The 17,969-nt window shown below is 35.8% G+C and overlaps 1 protein-coding gene across 1 annotated transcript in view; it reads right to left on the bottom strand.

The window, feature by feature from the left end:
- SYT16 (synaptotagmin 16) overlaps positions 1-16,991 on the bottom strand; it is a 100,043-nt gene extending 83,052 nt beyond the window's left edge. Inside the window, exon 1 of the mRNA XM_032593366.1 lies at positions 16,332-16,991. Within this exon, the coding sequence (XP_032449257.1) occupies positions 16,332-16,854 (523 nt within the window). The 5' untranslated portion in view covers positions 16,855-16,991. The remainder of the gene's footprint in view (positions 1-16,331) is intronic.
- Between the last annotated feature and the right edge of the window lie 978 nt (positions 16,992-17,969).

Below are 17,969 nucleotides of genomic sequence, written 5' to 3'. Positions count from 1 at the left end.
AGATGCCCATTTTACCAGTTACCTATCTCCTCCAGAAAGCCTCAGTCCACATGGACGTTCTAGCTCTTCCACAATTAGTCTGGACCACTTCAAAATCTATACAACTGCTTGGACAACACTTTAATTACTATATTCATCAACATCCAATCAGAAGAACAAAAACCACAATAGGTATTTCAATAGAGGGAATTTAATATAGAAAATTGGTTCTACAGCTATTGGGTACTGAATGAATAGAAAGAGGAACAGGAAGTAACTCAGAGACTGTAACTGCAGGAAGCAGCTACCACCCCTCAAGCTGGAGAAGCAAAGGGAAGCAATCAAGATTATCGAAACCAGAAGCTCAGAGACAAGACTTCAAGGATATGAGGCTCAGACAGTGGGTCAGGCTGCTGGTGGTGGTTCAGGGTGTCAGAAGAGGAGCTCTACGGAGTCTAGACTCTGGGGAGGGAAAATTGCCTAGACAGGGTAGTCACCTCTAAGTGGGAGCTATGAGGTTGGTTTTGGAATGCTGAAAGAAAGTGGATACTGGAACCCAAACTTCTGGTAGCAATAAGGAAGGCTCTACTGTGGTGCCTGCAACAGAACAGTAAGGAAAAGCAGGAAAAAGGAATTCCTTTCTTTCTTCCTTCCATCTTCCAGTATCCCTCCACTGCTCCTTTTGGCACAACATAGGAGAATACCCCTGGCAAAAGAAAACTGTAGTTTGCAGAATACCAGCCTCAACATCCAAAGCAGGACAAAGCAGAACAGACATCAGCAGAGAGAGAATACCTGAAGACCAATGGAGATCCTAATGTATTTCTCCAATTTTATTTTCTTAGGAAAAAAGTCAAATTTAAAATGAAATGGTACAGTGGTTGACTCCTGACTGTATCATCACTAGCTTTTTTTGTACACCTTGTAGACTTTAATCTAGAATATTATAGATATACTTTGGGTGGTCCATGAACCCATGAAATTTCATTATAAAAATGTTTTGGTATATCCTGCATGTGTTTTCTGAAAAAGTAGGTTCATAACTTTTGTTAAAGTTTCAAAGGAGCCTGTAAGTCCCCTAAAATTTGGTGTCACTGCCCATGTTTTCATTCATTATTTAAACTTGCTATGGAAAGCACAGACAACTCTTAGATTCTTTTAATGCCTTCAGCACACCATTGGTTATAACTCTCTTGATTACAGAACCAATTGGAACCACCTCAAGAAAAACTGGGGGAGGACCAAGGAATCTATTCAAGGTGCCTCAACCCAGGAAGAAATTACCTAGTTAAAGCAAGGGGCTCACAATAGCACTGTCTCCTTCATATATGACATCTAAAGAAACTCTGGTATATGTGCTCATAGATAAGTTTACATGGCAGAATTATTCATTATCGTGAAAAACTGGAAATAAATTAGGTGTTAATAAGAATGGATAAATTGGATCAACATGTAAATGGATAAATGGCATGTTATTTAATACAGTGGACTATTATACATCAGTTAAAATAAATCAAATCTACATGGGTCTGAATATTCAAAAGCATAGCATTGAGAGGTAAACAGAAACAGGTTGCAGAATAACATGATTAATATCATATCATTTGGATAGCTTTCCAACATGCAAAATTATGTTGTGTGAAATTTACAGATACAAATACTTGCAGCAAAAGAATAAAAACACGCTGGGAATCACGCCCCCAAATTTAGACTTGTTTTACTCCTAGAGGAGAGAAGAGAAAGAAAACAAGGAGGAGTTCACAGAGGGTTCCAATCATATTGGTCCTGGATGGCGTCTTTAAAATAAATTGGAGTTCAATGTGGCAAAACTTTAAGATGTGGCAGTGTTAAGTGGTGGATTTGTTGATGTTTGTTATATCATGCTATATTTTTCTGTGTTTTGAAATGTTTCATAAATTTAAAAACTAGGAAATGTAAAGGGCACTAAAAACTCCATTAGCAGTGGCCTAGACCACCCCTGAGCATACTTAACAAGAGCTCAAAGGGAAAAGGAACTCATCATCACAAATCAGAAACTCCATTATTTATAAGGCTCCTTTTCAGAAACAAGACCATTTCTCCTCAGAGGTGGATATCTAACAAGAATACCAGGGGAGGGAGAAGGGGGATTTCCCAAAGGAAGGAGAATACAAGAGGGAAAAAAAGATAGTATCTCTATGGCATTTTAAAAGATGAATAAACAACACACAAACACACAGGTAAAAATCTCGCTCAGCAAGAGAAAACCAGATAGTAAATGAAGAAAAGGTCTTATTAAGTTTGTACTTCCTACCTGGCTCCAGCTTCTTCCCTAATAGGATAGATAATTGCAAAAAAGAATCACCTGGCTCTATTACCGTCTGAGTCTCAGGGCAGAGAAGACCCCTGAGCTTTTTCATTATCAAGTAATTCCATTATTAAAGAAAAATTCCTCGTTCCTTGGGAATTGGAAAAATGGAACTTAAGCTCATTTGTAGTATAATTTACCTCCTATCTCTCTAATCCATTCCTAATGATGGTAAGAATAGGAAAAGAAAAAAGGACTTTATTTTCTCATTTTAAAGCTGCCTTTAAAAATGTTCAAGCATTCTATTATAATAATACCCAGAAATCAAGGTAAAAATTTAATCCACATTCTGACCATTTGAATAAGTCATATGTTCCAACTTCTGTCCATGCAGGAATTTGTTACATGCCTAAAATTTCCTTTAAAAATGACGCAAAATTGCAAAATACATTGCAGTAGCAATAAGTCTCCTTGCCTTCAATGTCAAGACTCTGAATACTGTACATCAGCTCCTAGCATGTTCATTAATACCTACTTTTTCTAAAACATGCAAGTCAACATATCAAGAAAATTAACCTCAAAAAGTTTTTAGAAAACAAATTCTGAAGATTTTGCAGAATACTAAACTTTTTTATGACCAATTCTTGATAACCAAGGAATGTGATGGCATATGCTATCAAATGAAGGACTAATGAATGAAGACAAATTTAACTAGAGATAAGTTTACTTTCAAGAAAGCACTTTGTCAATGCAAAAGCAAAGTTCAAGTATTGCAAACAAAGGAAAGGCAGGATGCAACATCTCATGTGCCATAACATGTCCTACAGAAAAGAAATAAAGCCCATATGATTTATAAATCAATTGCATTATATTACCTGATGCCATTTAGTCTCAATTGCCACAAGCAATCCTAACAACATTGACAGAACAAAATACCCCCAATCCATAAAATCTTGAGACCAACCAGTAACTAAGAACACTGTAGGATTTTCCCTTTCATGTTATATTAGCCTCATAATCTGACCGAAAAGTCAAATTATGTCACCATGATTTCAAAGCCTGCTGTTCTATTTTTTTTTAATTCATTCCATCTAGCCAAGGAGTGTATCTAAAGTTCTATATGCCAGTGTACTTGGAACACATTAATTCCATTAGCAGGCTATTTCAGGAAATAGTGAGCATATTTCTTGGAAACAAATACATGTGGTTAAAAAACAGTCTCAAAAAAAAAAAAAGTATGAGGTGAAAAACTGAAAACAAAGATGATTTTCAAATGCAATTAGAACTCTTTCCCATCACATATCAAAGTGTCATAACTGCTTCTTGACTGAGAAGTTGGTGTTTTGGATTTGGGTCTTTAAACCAAAAAAAACCTATCTTGAGATATCACTATAAGGAGTCTATCTGCCTCTTAATCATAGGCAACTGCTAAATGAAGTGTATCTCTTTTCTCTGTTACATTACTATTGGCAACCAGATCCTCAGTAAGTGCCCAGAAATGTTTCCATGGTTACAAAAAGCATTCAGCATCCCTCTTGTTTTGGGCCAATTTAGCTTAAAATCTATTGTAGAGAAAAAATATGGCACATTAAGGAACATAAAATCAAGATACAATGTTATGAAAATAATTCAAGGTTAAATGGGAAAAGCAGACTTGACAAGGCTTTTTAAAAAGTGCATATAAATCACTGATTAAAATGCCGCCTTTTCCTAGTGTATCTCCAAATACATCTCTTTAATAGACTGCAAAGCAGCCATGTACTGCAGCTGCCGTGATCCGTTGGAATAAAAAGAAAACTGAGCACTGATGATAATTTAAGACTGCTAGCCAGCAGGTAGACCCAAAAAAACCAAGTGTTTAATAGTCATACAGCTGAGAGTCCAGTCCCTTATCCTGGTTTCATAGAGGGCTCAGGGTATGTACATATTTTGAGGAAAGAGGAACAAGAGTCTTTGTTCACTGGTTAAGAGGCATTTGAAGTAAATTAGTGGGCTATATCACATCAGGAAGAGAGACAAAGATGGAAACTCCCTAAAGGCAACTTAGTAAAGCTCCCCCACCTATAAAGTCATGAGTGAGTTTGGCCAATGAGACTGTCTCATTTTAGGTCTCTACTGCATTCCCAACTCCCACCACCACCAACAGCCAGGACATTGAAAGCATTTGTGCATCTTCTGGAACATATTAAACAAATGGCATTAAGCTTTGCAATAATCTGAAGGAGGGGCTCATGATCTATACGTGTGTATACTTGTCCACTCCCCATAGTGCTTTGTATACATGGTAGACATTCAATAAGCATTTGATTAAGTGAGAAAAGCCATCATACAAAACCTCTCTTTTTAGAGAAATTTTTCTCTCCATATTGATCTATACATTCACGCCTCCCTTTGTCATATTCTATTGCTCTTAGTTTCACTGTGAAATCAAAAAAAGTGAGTGAGATTTAGTCATAATACTGTTATGGACTAAATGGAAGACTTTCACTTCTAGGAAGATAGAATAGATGTACTTTTCCCTATTCTTCCCCCTAAGTACAATCAAAAACCCTAGACACTGTATATAAAACAAAGATAGGAAGACTAAAAGGTACAGAGAAGATGGTAGAATGGCCAGGGACCATGAAATTCAAGGAACAGCATGGTGGTGAGTTTCTTGGGTTGTTTTGCCACACATAGCCCAGACATGAAGCCGAAGAAGCTGGAAACCCATAAATGCCAACAGGCACAGACAAAAAAGTTCCCAAGAAAAGCCTGCTCTTTCTATGCAAAGGACCAGGGAAGGGGCAGCCTAGCAAAACAGAAAACTCAGATAATCAATGTTCTACTCTAGCTAAACAGCACAGTAAAAAAATAAAAAAAGAAAAGAAAAAGAGAAAGAAAAAAACTATTCCCTACCCTCATCCATGCCAGCAAAGTCCAAATGGGGAGCCTACATTCCCATCCTCACCAGGCTATAATGAGGCACCCTGATCAATATCCCCACCAGAGGGTGCCAAAGAAGGCAAAGTAGGGATCCAGGAATTTCATTTTTGATAGCCAATAATAAGCATCCTCTATCCCTATCAGAATATGCCACATGAGGAACTTGGACCCAGACTTGAATTGAGGCATTCCTGCCCTCCCAACTTGGGGGGTATCAGAGGAGCTCTAGTGGAGACAAGATTTTCACCATCACCCAACAGTATTAAGGCTACCCTCAACTCAATGTTAGTGGAACTCACATGGGAAGATAGAACTCCCATCCTCACCCAACATTAATGAGGACCACCCCTTCAAGAGTTAAGGAGGCCAAGAGGGAAACCTGGACTTCTGCCTCCACTAATAAGCCAATGCCCCCATTGCTCTCTCAGAGCCCTGTCAAAGAGTCTCTTTCTGAGATGCCTTTTTGATGACTTCACTGTGTCATGAAAATAATGATAACTATTTCTCTATATGTATTCATATTGTTTTAGATACCATTTCTTCTTACAGTAGCTCCCTAGAGAGACAACATACATTCTTCCCTTCAATTTAGCCTCCAAACTGATGCTAGAGTTATCCTTCTAAAACAAGGCTCTGTTGGTGTCACTTATGATTATGATCTTTTTGAGATTCCCAACTGCTTACAAAATAAAAGCTAAATCCCTAACACAGAAAAAACAAAGACCTTCCCGGTTGCAACCTAAGCTCTAGCCTCATTTTCCATCCCTGAAAATGTCAGGCTTGTCCACATATCTGTGTTCATGCCATTCCTCTAAAAGGAATGCTTTTCTCCCTCCATCCACCTGTTAAATTCTGACTCATGCTTACAGTTTGTAGTCCTATATCACCTGCTTTGTGAAACCTTTTCTGACCATCTCTGATAAAATTATCTCAAGAGTTACCATGTACCTAGTTGTTGTCACTTTACAAAAACTTTTTTTATAGGACTCATTACATATGAGTAACTCTTAGGCATTACACAACTCATTATAGGAAAACCAATATCTTAGTTGTACATTTATCTCCCAGCCCAAACATGCTACTCTATTAATAAGAATGTCCAATTCAATTTTAGAATATAGTTTTAAGTGTGTATTTTCTAAGTCTCAGTTTCTACTTAGGATGTAGAACATTGGAAATAATGCTTCCACTCTTCTTACCAAGATGGTAAGAAGAAGCTAATATTTTCAAGGAATTTCTAAAGGCCAACTATGGACAAGCACAAGTGTACAGAACTCATAGGAGTCACAAATCCAAGGAAAATCGAAACCCATTTAGAAGCTCTTCTCCACAAAATTCATAAGAAAGACTGGAGGCAGGGCACAACAGGAGTAAAGAAAGTTTCTCTCATAGTGCAGTCCTGGAAGAGGGGAAGAGTGGCTACTATAGCAGAGGTAAGAAGTCTTGCCAAAATTCTTCTATGATATTTATATTATGGAACAAAGGCTTTAAGCTACTTGGGGAAGGGAAGCAAATTTTGTCACTCCTAAACCACAGATAAAAACACATTAACATGAGTGAATAAAACAAAATTAAAAATTCCACCTTAGGAAAAGGGCAGAAAGAATTCTTAGGGTCAGACCATCAGGGGAGGGGCAAAATTATTGAGAAGGCCCTAACCCTGTGACACAGGGACATAAGAACTGCCTAAAATAGGCTGCTCCAAAACAGCAAAAAACAGAAATTTCCAACACAACCACACCACATTAGCAAATACCAAGTAATATAGAAGAAAGAAGTCTCCTTAAGGAGAGGGACAAAAGCCTAAAGAGAGAGACCCTTTCTGAGGCACAGGCAAAAAGAGGAGACTCAAAGCTGAAGATAGAGCAGATTTTCACAAAAATCTGTAGAAAACAAGCCCCTACCCTAAACACAATGTAATAATAGAGAATTTTGAAGCCTATGTAACACTGAGGTTAACAATAACAGCAAAACCCATACCCAGATCAAATTCTGACTAAATTGACCCAACCTTCTCCCAGCATTAGAAAAGGCTAATATTTTTTTCAATATATTAAATTTATTGTCAAATTGGTTTCCATACAACACCCAGTGCTCAGCCCAAAAGGTGCCCTCCTCAATACCCATCACCCACCCTCCCCTCCCTCCCACCTCCCATCAACCCTCAGTTTGTTCTCAGTTTTTAAGAGTCTCTTATGCTTTGGCTCTATCCCACTCTAACCTCTTTTTTTTTTTACCTTCCCCTCCCCCATGGGTTTCTGTTAAGTTTCTCAGGATCCACATAAGAGTGAAAACATATGGTATCTGTCTTTCTCTGTATGGCTTAAGAAAAGGCTAATCTTACTTCCAGATGGAAATACTATTTCCTTTCCCTACCTATGATGTTTGATTTGAATCAAAAATTACAAGACAAGCAAAATAAAAAGAAAGGAAAAATATACCATCGAGAGACAAAGCAATCAAAAAACCCAAACTCAGAGATGACTCAGATGTTGGAACTACCAGACAGGAAAGTTAAAGTAACTATAATTAACATATTAAAAGTCATAGTGGGAAAAGGGGGAACATGCATAAACTCATATGAAATTTCAGCAAATAAGACTGAAATTATTTAAAAAAAATTTTTTTTACATTTATTTATTTTTTGAGAAACAGAGTGAGACAAAGTGTGAGCGGGGTAGGGGCAGAGAGAGAAGGAGACACAGAATCTGAAGCAGGCTCCAGGCTCTGAGTTGTCAGCACAGAGCCTGACACAGGGCTCAAACCCACTGACCGTGAGATCATGATCTGAGCTGAAGTCGGATGCTCAACCGACTGAGCCACCAGGCGCCCCTGAAATTATTTTTTAAAGTCAAATCAGAATGCTAGAAATAAAAATATATGGTAACAGAGATGAACTCATCGTCAGACTTTCAGTGGACTCATCATCAGACTTGACACAAAGAAAGTAAACTTGTAGATGTCATTAGATTGTACCACCTAAACTGAAGTACAAAAAGGGAAAAAAGAGTGAAGGAAAAAGAACATTCAAGAGCTGTGAGACGGTATCAAAAGGTCTAATATTTGTGCAATTGGAATACTAGAGAGAGGAGCAAAAAGAATGTATTAGAAGCAATATTTGTAGAGATGGTGGCCAAGAATTTTCCAGAAGTAATGAAACTCACTAAACTACAGACACAAAAAGATCAGAGAACACCAAGACAAATCAACACCAGAACACACACACACACGGACACATGCACACACACCCCTAGATATAGCTGCTGAAAACCACAGATAAACACAAAATCTTGAAGGTATCCAATAGAAAAAAAAAAAGACACATTACATGCAGAAGAACAAAAGTAAGAATTACAGCATACTTCTCATATGAAAACTATGCAAGCCATGAGACAGTGAAATGACAACCTTCAAGTGCTGGGGAAAAAAATAACTGTCAACTCAGAATTCCATACTTAGCTGAAATCTATTTCAAAAATAAATATTTTTCAGACAAACAACTAAGATAATTCATTAGCAGCATATACGCCTAAGCTAAAGACTTCAAATAGTATAAATGAGGCAAACATTCTTATTTTAATCAGAGAGACAACCAATCTAGAGACAACCATCTAAAGCAAAACAGCATCAATGTATTGAGTATTTCTTTCATGTATAAAAGTAAAATGTATCACAATAAAACAAAGGACTTGAGGGAAAAATTGGGAATATACTGTTGTAGCATCACTAAACTATACCTAAAGCAGTAAAACATTTTTTCAAGGTAGAGTGCAATTAAAGATATATGTTGTAAATCCTAGCATGACCATTAAACATTTTTTAAAAAGATACATAATTTTTTAATTAAAAAAAGAGATATAAATAATGAGCCCAGAGTGGAGAGGAAATGGAATCTTAAAAATAGTCAATTCAAAAGAAGGCAGAAAAAAAAAATAGGATGAAAGAAATGAAGAATAGGTGAAACAAATAGGAATAATCTAATGACAGATTTTATTTCAACAATATCAAAAATTACATTAAATATAAACAATTAAGACAAACAAAACAGTGAAAAAAAAGACCAATTAACTGAAAATTTGTTAGGTTGGATGAAAAAAAAAAAAAGACCCAATTTTATGCCATGCACAAGAATACCACTATAAATATAAAAATAAATTTAAAGTTAATGAATATACATGTCAACACTAATCAAAAGAATATTGGGAGGCTCCTGGGTGGCCCAGCCGGTTGAGCTCAGGTCATGATCTCACAGCTCCTGAATTTGGGCCCCACATCAGGCTCCATGCTGACAGCTCAGAGCCTGGAGCCTGCTTCAGATTCTCTCTCTCTCTGCCCCTCCCCTGCTCATACTCCGTCTCTCTCTCTCAAATATTACCAAACATTTAAAAAAAATTAAAACAAAAAAAGAACACTGGAGGGGCACCTGGGTGGCTCAGTTGGTTAAGTATCATATTCTTTTTTTTTTTTTTTTAATGTTTGCTTGAACCCATGAACCAAGAGATCATGACCTGAGCTGAAATCGGAAGCTTAATAGATGGAGCCACCCAGGTGCCCCAAGTATTGTACTCTTGATTCTGGGTCAGGTCATGATCTCACAGTTGGTAAGATCAAGCCTCACATCAGGCTCCCTGCTGACAGCACGAAGCCTGCTTCCTCTTCCTCTCTATGCTTCTCTCTCTCTCTCTCTTTCTCTCTCTCTCAACACATAAATAAATAAATAAATAAATAAATAAATAAATAAACAAACAAACAAACATTTAAAAAAAGAAAGAGCTGAAATAGTCATATTAATATCAAAATAGACTTCAGGGATAAAAAAGGTGTATTACATAATGAGCAAAAAGTCAATTCATCAAGGAAGCACATATTTCTACAATGTATATGGAATTAATAACAGGGCTTCAAACTACATGAAGCAAAAACTGCTAGAACTGGAAAGAAAAATAGCCAAATCCACAAGAAGAGTTAGAAACTGCAATACTTTTCTCTCAGTAATCAACAAGACAAAATCAGTTGGCAAAATCAGTGGATAAAATAAGTATATAAAAAAAAAATCTGAGAAAAACATCCTCAAAAAACGTGAAGTAATTTATAGAACACTGTGCCCAACAACAGCAAAATACATAGTCTTTTTCAAGTACATAGGAAACATTCAACAAGTCAGAACATATTCAGAACGATAAAACAAACTTTAACTAATTAAAAAAACCCACAAAATTATATAAAATATATACTTAGACCATACTGAATTAAACTAGAAATTAGTAACAGAAAGTTATCTAAAATATTTCCAATATTTGGAACATAACCAACATACTTTTAAGTAAACCACGTATCAAAAAAAGTCAAAGGGAAACTAGAAAATATTTTCTAATGACAAGTTATTAATAATTATTGGATGCACATAAAGCAGTTCTTATAGGGAAATGTATACATTTAATAATTATATTAGAAAAAAGTAAGAACAAATTATAACGAAAGCAAGCAGAAGAAAATAATAAAGATAATAGTAGAAAGCAATAAAATCAAGAACAGAGAAACAATCGAGAAAAATTAATAAAACCAAAAACTAGTTCTTTGGAAAAAAAGATATATAAATTAGATAATAATTTACTCGGACAGACCACACGCTCTGCAAAATATGAAGACAAAAATCACCAATATCAGGAAATTTAAAACATTTAAAAGATAGCAAGGAAACACTATGTCTATAAATTTAACAACATAGATGACATTTTAAAAATTCTTGAAAAACACAAACTGCATAAAATCACTCAAGAAAAAAGACATATAACTTGAATAATCCTATACATACTAAAGAAACTGAATTTGTAGTTGAAAATATTCCCCCTCCCCATCTCTACTTCTCAACACACAAAATTCCTGGTTCAGATGGGTTCGCTGGAAAACTATAGAAAACTTCTGAGAAACAAATAATGCTTGTTTAATTCAAATTTTTCTAGACTACAGGAAAGGAAAAATGTTTCAGAATTCATTGTGAATTCATTGTGAGGCCAACATTATCCAGATACCAAAACTACACAAAGAGTACAAGAAAAGAAAACTACTATCCCTACTATCCTAATGAAGGCCTACTATCCCTAATGAAAACAGAAGGAAAACAAAATCCTCAACAAAACAATGGCAAAACAAATCCAGCAATACATGAAAAGAACAGTACCATGATCAAGTGGATTTTATCCTGGGTATGCAAGACAACCTCAACACTCAAAAATTAATCAGTGTAATTCATTTCAACAGACTAACCAAGAAAGATCACATAATCATCTCAATATTTGCAAAACAGCATTTTACAGAACTCCTTTTTGATAAAAACTCATAGCAAACCTATAGAAGGGAACTTCTTCAATAAAATAAAGAGCATCTACAGATACCTACACCTAAATACTAAGTAACAGTGAAAGACAAAGTTTTTCTAGTAAGCTCAAGATCAAGGCAAAGATATCCATTTTCATCACTCTTATTCAACAGAGTGCTCAATAGAGCATAATCAGTTAAGATAAATCAATAACAGAAAGGGATATTGGGAAGGAAGAAATAAAACTGTCCTTTTTCCCACTAACTGTATTATTTTCTATGTAGAAAATCCCAAAATACCTACAAAAAACAATTAGAAATAACAGTGGGTTTAGAGAAATTGCAAAATATAAGGCCATTATACAAAAGTCAATGGCATTTTTACATACTAGCAAGCAGCAGTTTTAAATTTAAAGTTTTAAAAGTATTCTTTACAAAAGCATCCCCAAAGAGGAAATACTTAGGTATAAATCTAACAAAATATGTATGAGACCCTTTATTCTGGAAACTACAAAACAGATGGAAAAAAATCCAAGCACTAAATAAAGCAATATACCATGTTCATGAATTGAAAAACAAATATTATCAACATATCATTCCCTCCAAACTGATCTGTGGATTCAACACAATTCCAATCAAATTCCCAGCATAATTTTTTAATCAAAAGTTTATTCTAAAATGTATATAGGAATCAAACCACAAAAGACTCTTAATGATAGAGAACAAACTGAGGGTTGCTCGAAGGGGAGGTGGGTAAGGGGATGAGCTAAATAAGTTATGGGTATTAAGGAGGGCATTTGTTAGGATGAGCACTGGAAGTTATATATAAGTGATGAATCACTAAAATCTACTCCTGAAACCAATATTACACTACATGTTAACTAAAATTTAAATTAAAATGATAAAAAAATAAAAAATGGAGAAGCAAATATAATCAAAACAATGTTTTAAAATAATAAAGTTGGATGGCCCACACTACCTGATTTCCAGACCTATTATAAAGCTATAGGAATCAAGGGTACCTGAGTGGCTCAGTCAGTTAAGCATCTGACTCTTGATTTCAGCTCAGATCATGATCCAAGGGTCATGGGATTGAGCCCCACATGGGGCTCCACACTGGGCATGGAGCCTGCTTAAGATTCATTCTCTCTTTCTTTCTTTCTTTCTTTCTTTCTTTCTTTCTTTCTTTCTTTCTTTCTCTCTCTCTCTCTCTCTCTCTCTCTCTCCCCCCTCCTCCTCCTCCTCTCTGCTGCTCTCCCCTGCTCACATGCTTTCTCTAAAATTAAAAAAAAAAGTTATAGAAATCAGGACAGTGTGATATTAGAGAAAGAATACAAATATAGATTATTGGTAAAATATAGAGTCCAGCAATAGACCCACTCATGTATAGATAATATATTTCTGACAAAGATCCCAAAGCACATAATGAAAAATGGATAATCATTTCAACAAATGAGATAGGAATAATGGACATCTATATTGAGGGTGGGAGGGAAACACTTTCATCCATACTTCATATCATATTTAAAAATTACCTCAAAATGTATATCCCTAAATGTAAAACCCATATCTCTAAAATTTCCAGAATAAAACACAGAAAAATGTCTTTGTAACCTTAGGCTATACAAAGATTTCTTAAATATGATAACAAAAGCACAATTCATAAAAATAAAAAACTTGATGAGATGGCTTTCATGTAATTAAGAATCTCTGTTCTTCAAGGGACACCATTAAGAGAAGGAAAAGACAAGCCACAAAACTGGGAGAGAATATTTGTAAATTGCAGACCAATAGAAAAGATCCAGAAAAGTATCTCATACTCCGAATATAAACATAACACTCAAGTCTTGAAGATTAAAAAGCAGTTCAATAACAGTGGGCAAAAGATTTGAAGACTTTACTAAAGAAGCCACACAGATGATAGATAACTGCATGAAAAGATGCTCGAAGTCATTAGTTATTGGGGAAATGAAAATTAAAATCAAAACAAGAGTTAAAACCTATGAAAGGCCTTGAGATTTTATCCTACTTGCACACTAACAACTTTGCCTGCTACAATTTTTATGGATGTTGGCAGAAGTCATAAGACTTGAGTCAGAGACAAAGGATGTTTTATTACAGCACCACATACAACATGAACATCACATTCACGTCAGTCCCCCACTCTCCAAGTACTATGGGGGCGATGCAGAGGCAGGCTCAGATAGATGCCCAGCATGGAAGCCATGTCACAGCCAAGGAAGACCCAGCTTGTGAAATCTCTACCATTTGCAAGCAAATCTGCCTAAGCTTTGCCCTGAAGAGAGACATTATCTTTATTAGCCTGAAAGGCAAACAAATCTTCTCTCTGCTCTGAAGAGAGATGCTATCTCTATCTTCCAAGGCTCTTTGTCATACAAACATCCTTGAAAAGATAGTCTAAAATAAGAGGCTGTTTGTGACTTTGCTCATAGGACAGACTGGAGACCAGAGGAGAGTGATCTCCCAATAAGAGCTATCAGTACACACCTGTGAGAATGGCTGAAAAACATTTTATGATAACACTATGGTAAAGTGAAAATGAGTGACTACATTAATTTTGGGAATGTGAAGTGGTATTCAGCTAACAGCAGAATTTCTTAAAGTTAAACGTATACTTCCCATATGACCTACTCCTAGGTAATGAAAACTTACATTTGCACCCAAACCTGTTTCGCAAATGTTTATAGCAGCTTTATTTACATTGCTAAAAACTGGAAACAACCCAAATATCCCTCAACTGATGAATGGATCAACAAACTGTGGTGCATTCATGCAGTGGAATACTACTCAGCAATTAAAAAAAAAAAAAGAAGCAGCAAACTACTGAAACACACAGCAACATGGATGAATCTCAAATGCATTACTGTAGGCACATAATAAAAGAAGCCAGATTCAAAAGGCTACCATCTGCATATTTCCATTTATATAGCATTCTGGAGAAGACAAAATGATAGAAAGAAAATGTACCAGCAATTTCCTGGAGCTGGTGGTAGAGAAATGAGTACAAAGGGACTTGGGGGAATTTTTTTTGAGGTGATGGAATGGTTTATACCTCAGTTGTGGCAGTGGTTACAAGACTGTGTATTAAAACAGAGCCATATACTAACAAGGATGAATTTTACTATATGCAAATTATAACTTGAAAAAGGGAGAGGAAAAAAAAGAGAAATAATATGTATAAACTCTCTAATTGGACTTCCTGAGCTGTGCCTCTTTCTAAATATGGATCTTGGGTATATTCTCAAGTTCTCTAAGCATAATCTTCTCAACTGTGATGTGAGAAAAATAATAGTATCTATGTCTTAGAGTTGTTAGCTTACCTTGTTGTAATGATGTTCCATCATTAATTATTATTTGGTGTCCTATTATATACCTAGCATTATGCTTGAAGTTAGGGATACAAAAATTAATCTATGATGTGGCTCCTGCCTTCTGGGAGGCTATGATCCACAGAATAAACATCCCCTGAATAAACCAATAAACACATTGTTTTACTGCCGTTAGATTATTACAACAATTACACAAATTTTAAAAATCCAATTTCAAGCAACTATTAAGCCAAATTCATGTTAATCATTTTAAATACAGTTCAACTTTAGCAAGAATTTTCTAAATTAGGAATAGAAATTTCAAGTCAAATCTAAGAAATCCTATTGGTTGCCCAGATGTTTCTAAAATTATCTCTACAGATAATTTTTAAAAGCTTGAAATTGAATTTATTTATAAGTTTGTCATATTCAGAAAGAATATCAGCCTCCCTTGTTTTTACCAATTTATTCTAGCATTTCAACATTAATTTAAGTAAGAGTATCAAGAAAGTACTATAAAAAGAATATGAAATTATGTTTCCTCATTTTCTAAGATTTCATGTATCTGGATAAAATGTTTCCTTAAAAAGATAAAACTAAGAGGAATCACTGAAAATGGATGAAGAGGCTGTGAAGTATTCCAGAAAAGTCTGCTTCCCCCAAAAAGAAAGGAATTAGTGACATCACCTTTAAGTCACATAAAAGATCCAAGAATCTTGGTGATATATGTATGCATTACAAGCACACATCACATATACACACCCAACACCTTTCTTGGCCTGTCAGGTACCTCAGTCCCTCAACCAAGTCGAATGTTCTTACTTCAGGCTTAGAGCGTTAGAAACATGAGAAATTCATGCCAGGACATACTATAGCTACTTTTACAGAGTTAATTACATTTTCACTATATTCAACATATCTGACAGGATAAAGCTCTAAAGACAGTTTGTTGTAAATGTGTCCTTTCCACTCAGGGCTTAAAGAAAATCAAGCTATTCTTATTTCAGAGATTTCCTATCTACTGTCATCTCACATCACGTCTCAGTGAAACGCTGTGAAAAGTGTTCTTGGAGTGTTATCAACTAAAAATTTTGCAACAAGTATGGCTTTTTGCACAGGATTTCACACCGAATAATATAGTAACATCTAGAGATTCCTAACCAAGTGAAAAAAAGAGAACATTTTAAAAGATCGTTTAAAAAGCATGACATATGCACAAGGGCTTCTCAAACAGAGCCCACAAACTTGTTTTCACCATTTTGCTTGCTCTGAACTATTGTTCTGGAGTATGGAACCCACAAATACAGATCTCCCAACGTTTTATACATTGAAAATATTCCTAAGGAGTATATCTCTCAATAAGAAGCCAGTATGTGGAAACGTTTAAAGAGAGAGAAAAATAAAATTCATATGATAACTAAAACAAGTCAAAATAAAATTTGTAGAAATGTCCTTTGGCAGAACCCAGAGAAAATAATCACTGGCTACCTTACCTTGCATTTTTCCATTAACATTTTCTAAAATACCAGAGAGCTGGCTGTCAAAGCTGTGCTGAAGACCACTTCTTTGCTTTTCAAGGTGACGTTGTTCCTCAGCAATAGAAGAGACCATATGTGGTGGCTTTTGGTCGTCAAGGGTCTGACTGGGCCACTGGGACATTATGGAACAGGAGTCCTTTTCAGGTTGGCTAAGTCTGGGGCTTGAACTTTGAGCAGAGTCCTGCAAATCACTATTACAACAGGAGAAATGATCCACTTCAAGAAACAAGGGATTTTCATCCTCTTGACGCCAATCATTGCCTTGTTCTTCATCTTCAAAGTAAGCTTCCTGAATCTGAATATCATCTAAGTCCTGGTCTAGCTTTTCACTTAATTTAGAGTCTTGCTTGTTTAAGTTAACCAGCGAAGCAGATAACATATCTCCTGCTTGCTGGAGAGCTTCATAAACCCGGGATATCCAGGAAGAGAGAGGCTGGAAGAAGTTCTGACCATCCTGGGATGCCATGGCCAACACCATGGCCAGCTATCTGATGTCTACAAGTCCACTTGTTCAGTTCCTTCAGTACTCTGGACTTAATGTGAACTACAGAATAAGCATGATGACAAATTAAATTGGAGATCTCTTAATGGCTGTGAATAGTTCACTCTCAAAACTTCTCAGCTGAAACAGAGGAAAGAAATACTTACACCTATTAAAGTAACAACCTCAGACCCATTACCAGATAACCTATAATCAATGTCAAACAACATTTGGAGACAAAAAGAGATCATCATTGAAGTCTGAAAGTAGCTAAATAAAAATGACTGTGGAAATCTAAATGTAGATTATTTCAATGCCTATTCACCTACTCAGGCATGTGCAAAACTTCCATCAGCAGTAATGGGCTCTATTCATGTGGACTGAGAGAAGTCTATCCCCATAGACCATACTTAACAATGTGAAAAGGATAAATGAATCTTCATTAAGAGGCAGTTGGACATGACATTTCAAAATACAAGAAAGGTTGGATGCTTCATCTACGAACCTGCAGATCCCAGTGAGCAGGCTAATAAGCATCTCTGCTTCATGACACAAAGATTTATCCATTCAAAGGAGATGTGTGCCTGGAATTAAAAAGCTTTTAACAGATCTTAAAGTAAGATTTTATATTTTTGTGCAATTTCTAGAAATCATTTATATTCTTGGGGAGCAAAGAACCACTGCAAAACAGAGTGGCAAGTGGAGTATGCAGCTTACTGGAGACATTATCCTCACATCTGGTTGCCTTTGTCTGTGTTCCAGCCTCCCCAAGACACCCCTCTACAGCCTGCAAGACTCCTGAGAGACCTTCCTTCCCATAAGATTCACAACCTGAAGGAGGGGGCTATAAGGACATCAACATAGCAACAGGGCACAACGAAGATTCTAGAGCTAAACATCTATACTTTTATACACATGCATGCATACAAACATATACATAAATTCATATACATATGTATGTGTATTGTGTGTATATGTATAGTACATATATATGTGTGTACATATGTATATATGTGTGTATATATAGTACATATATATGTGTGTATATATATACACACATATATATGTGTGTGTGTATATATAGTGTATATATATACACATATATATATTCA

The sequence above is a fragment of the Lynx canadensis genome, chromosome B3 (genome assembly GCF_007474595.2).
Source record: "Lynx canadensis isolate LIC74 chromosome B3, mLynCan4.pri.v2, whole genome shotgun sequence".
Classification (NCBI taxonomy): Eukaryota; Metazoa; Chordata; class Mammalia; order Carnivora; family Felidae; genus Lynx; species Lynx canadensis.
This window is presented reverse-complemented; position numbering and strand designations above follow the sequence as displayed.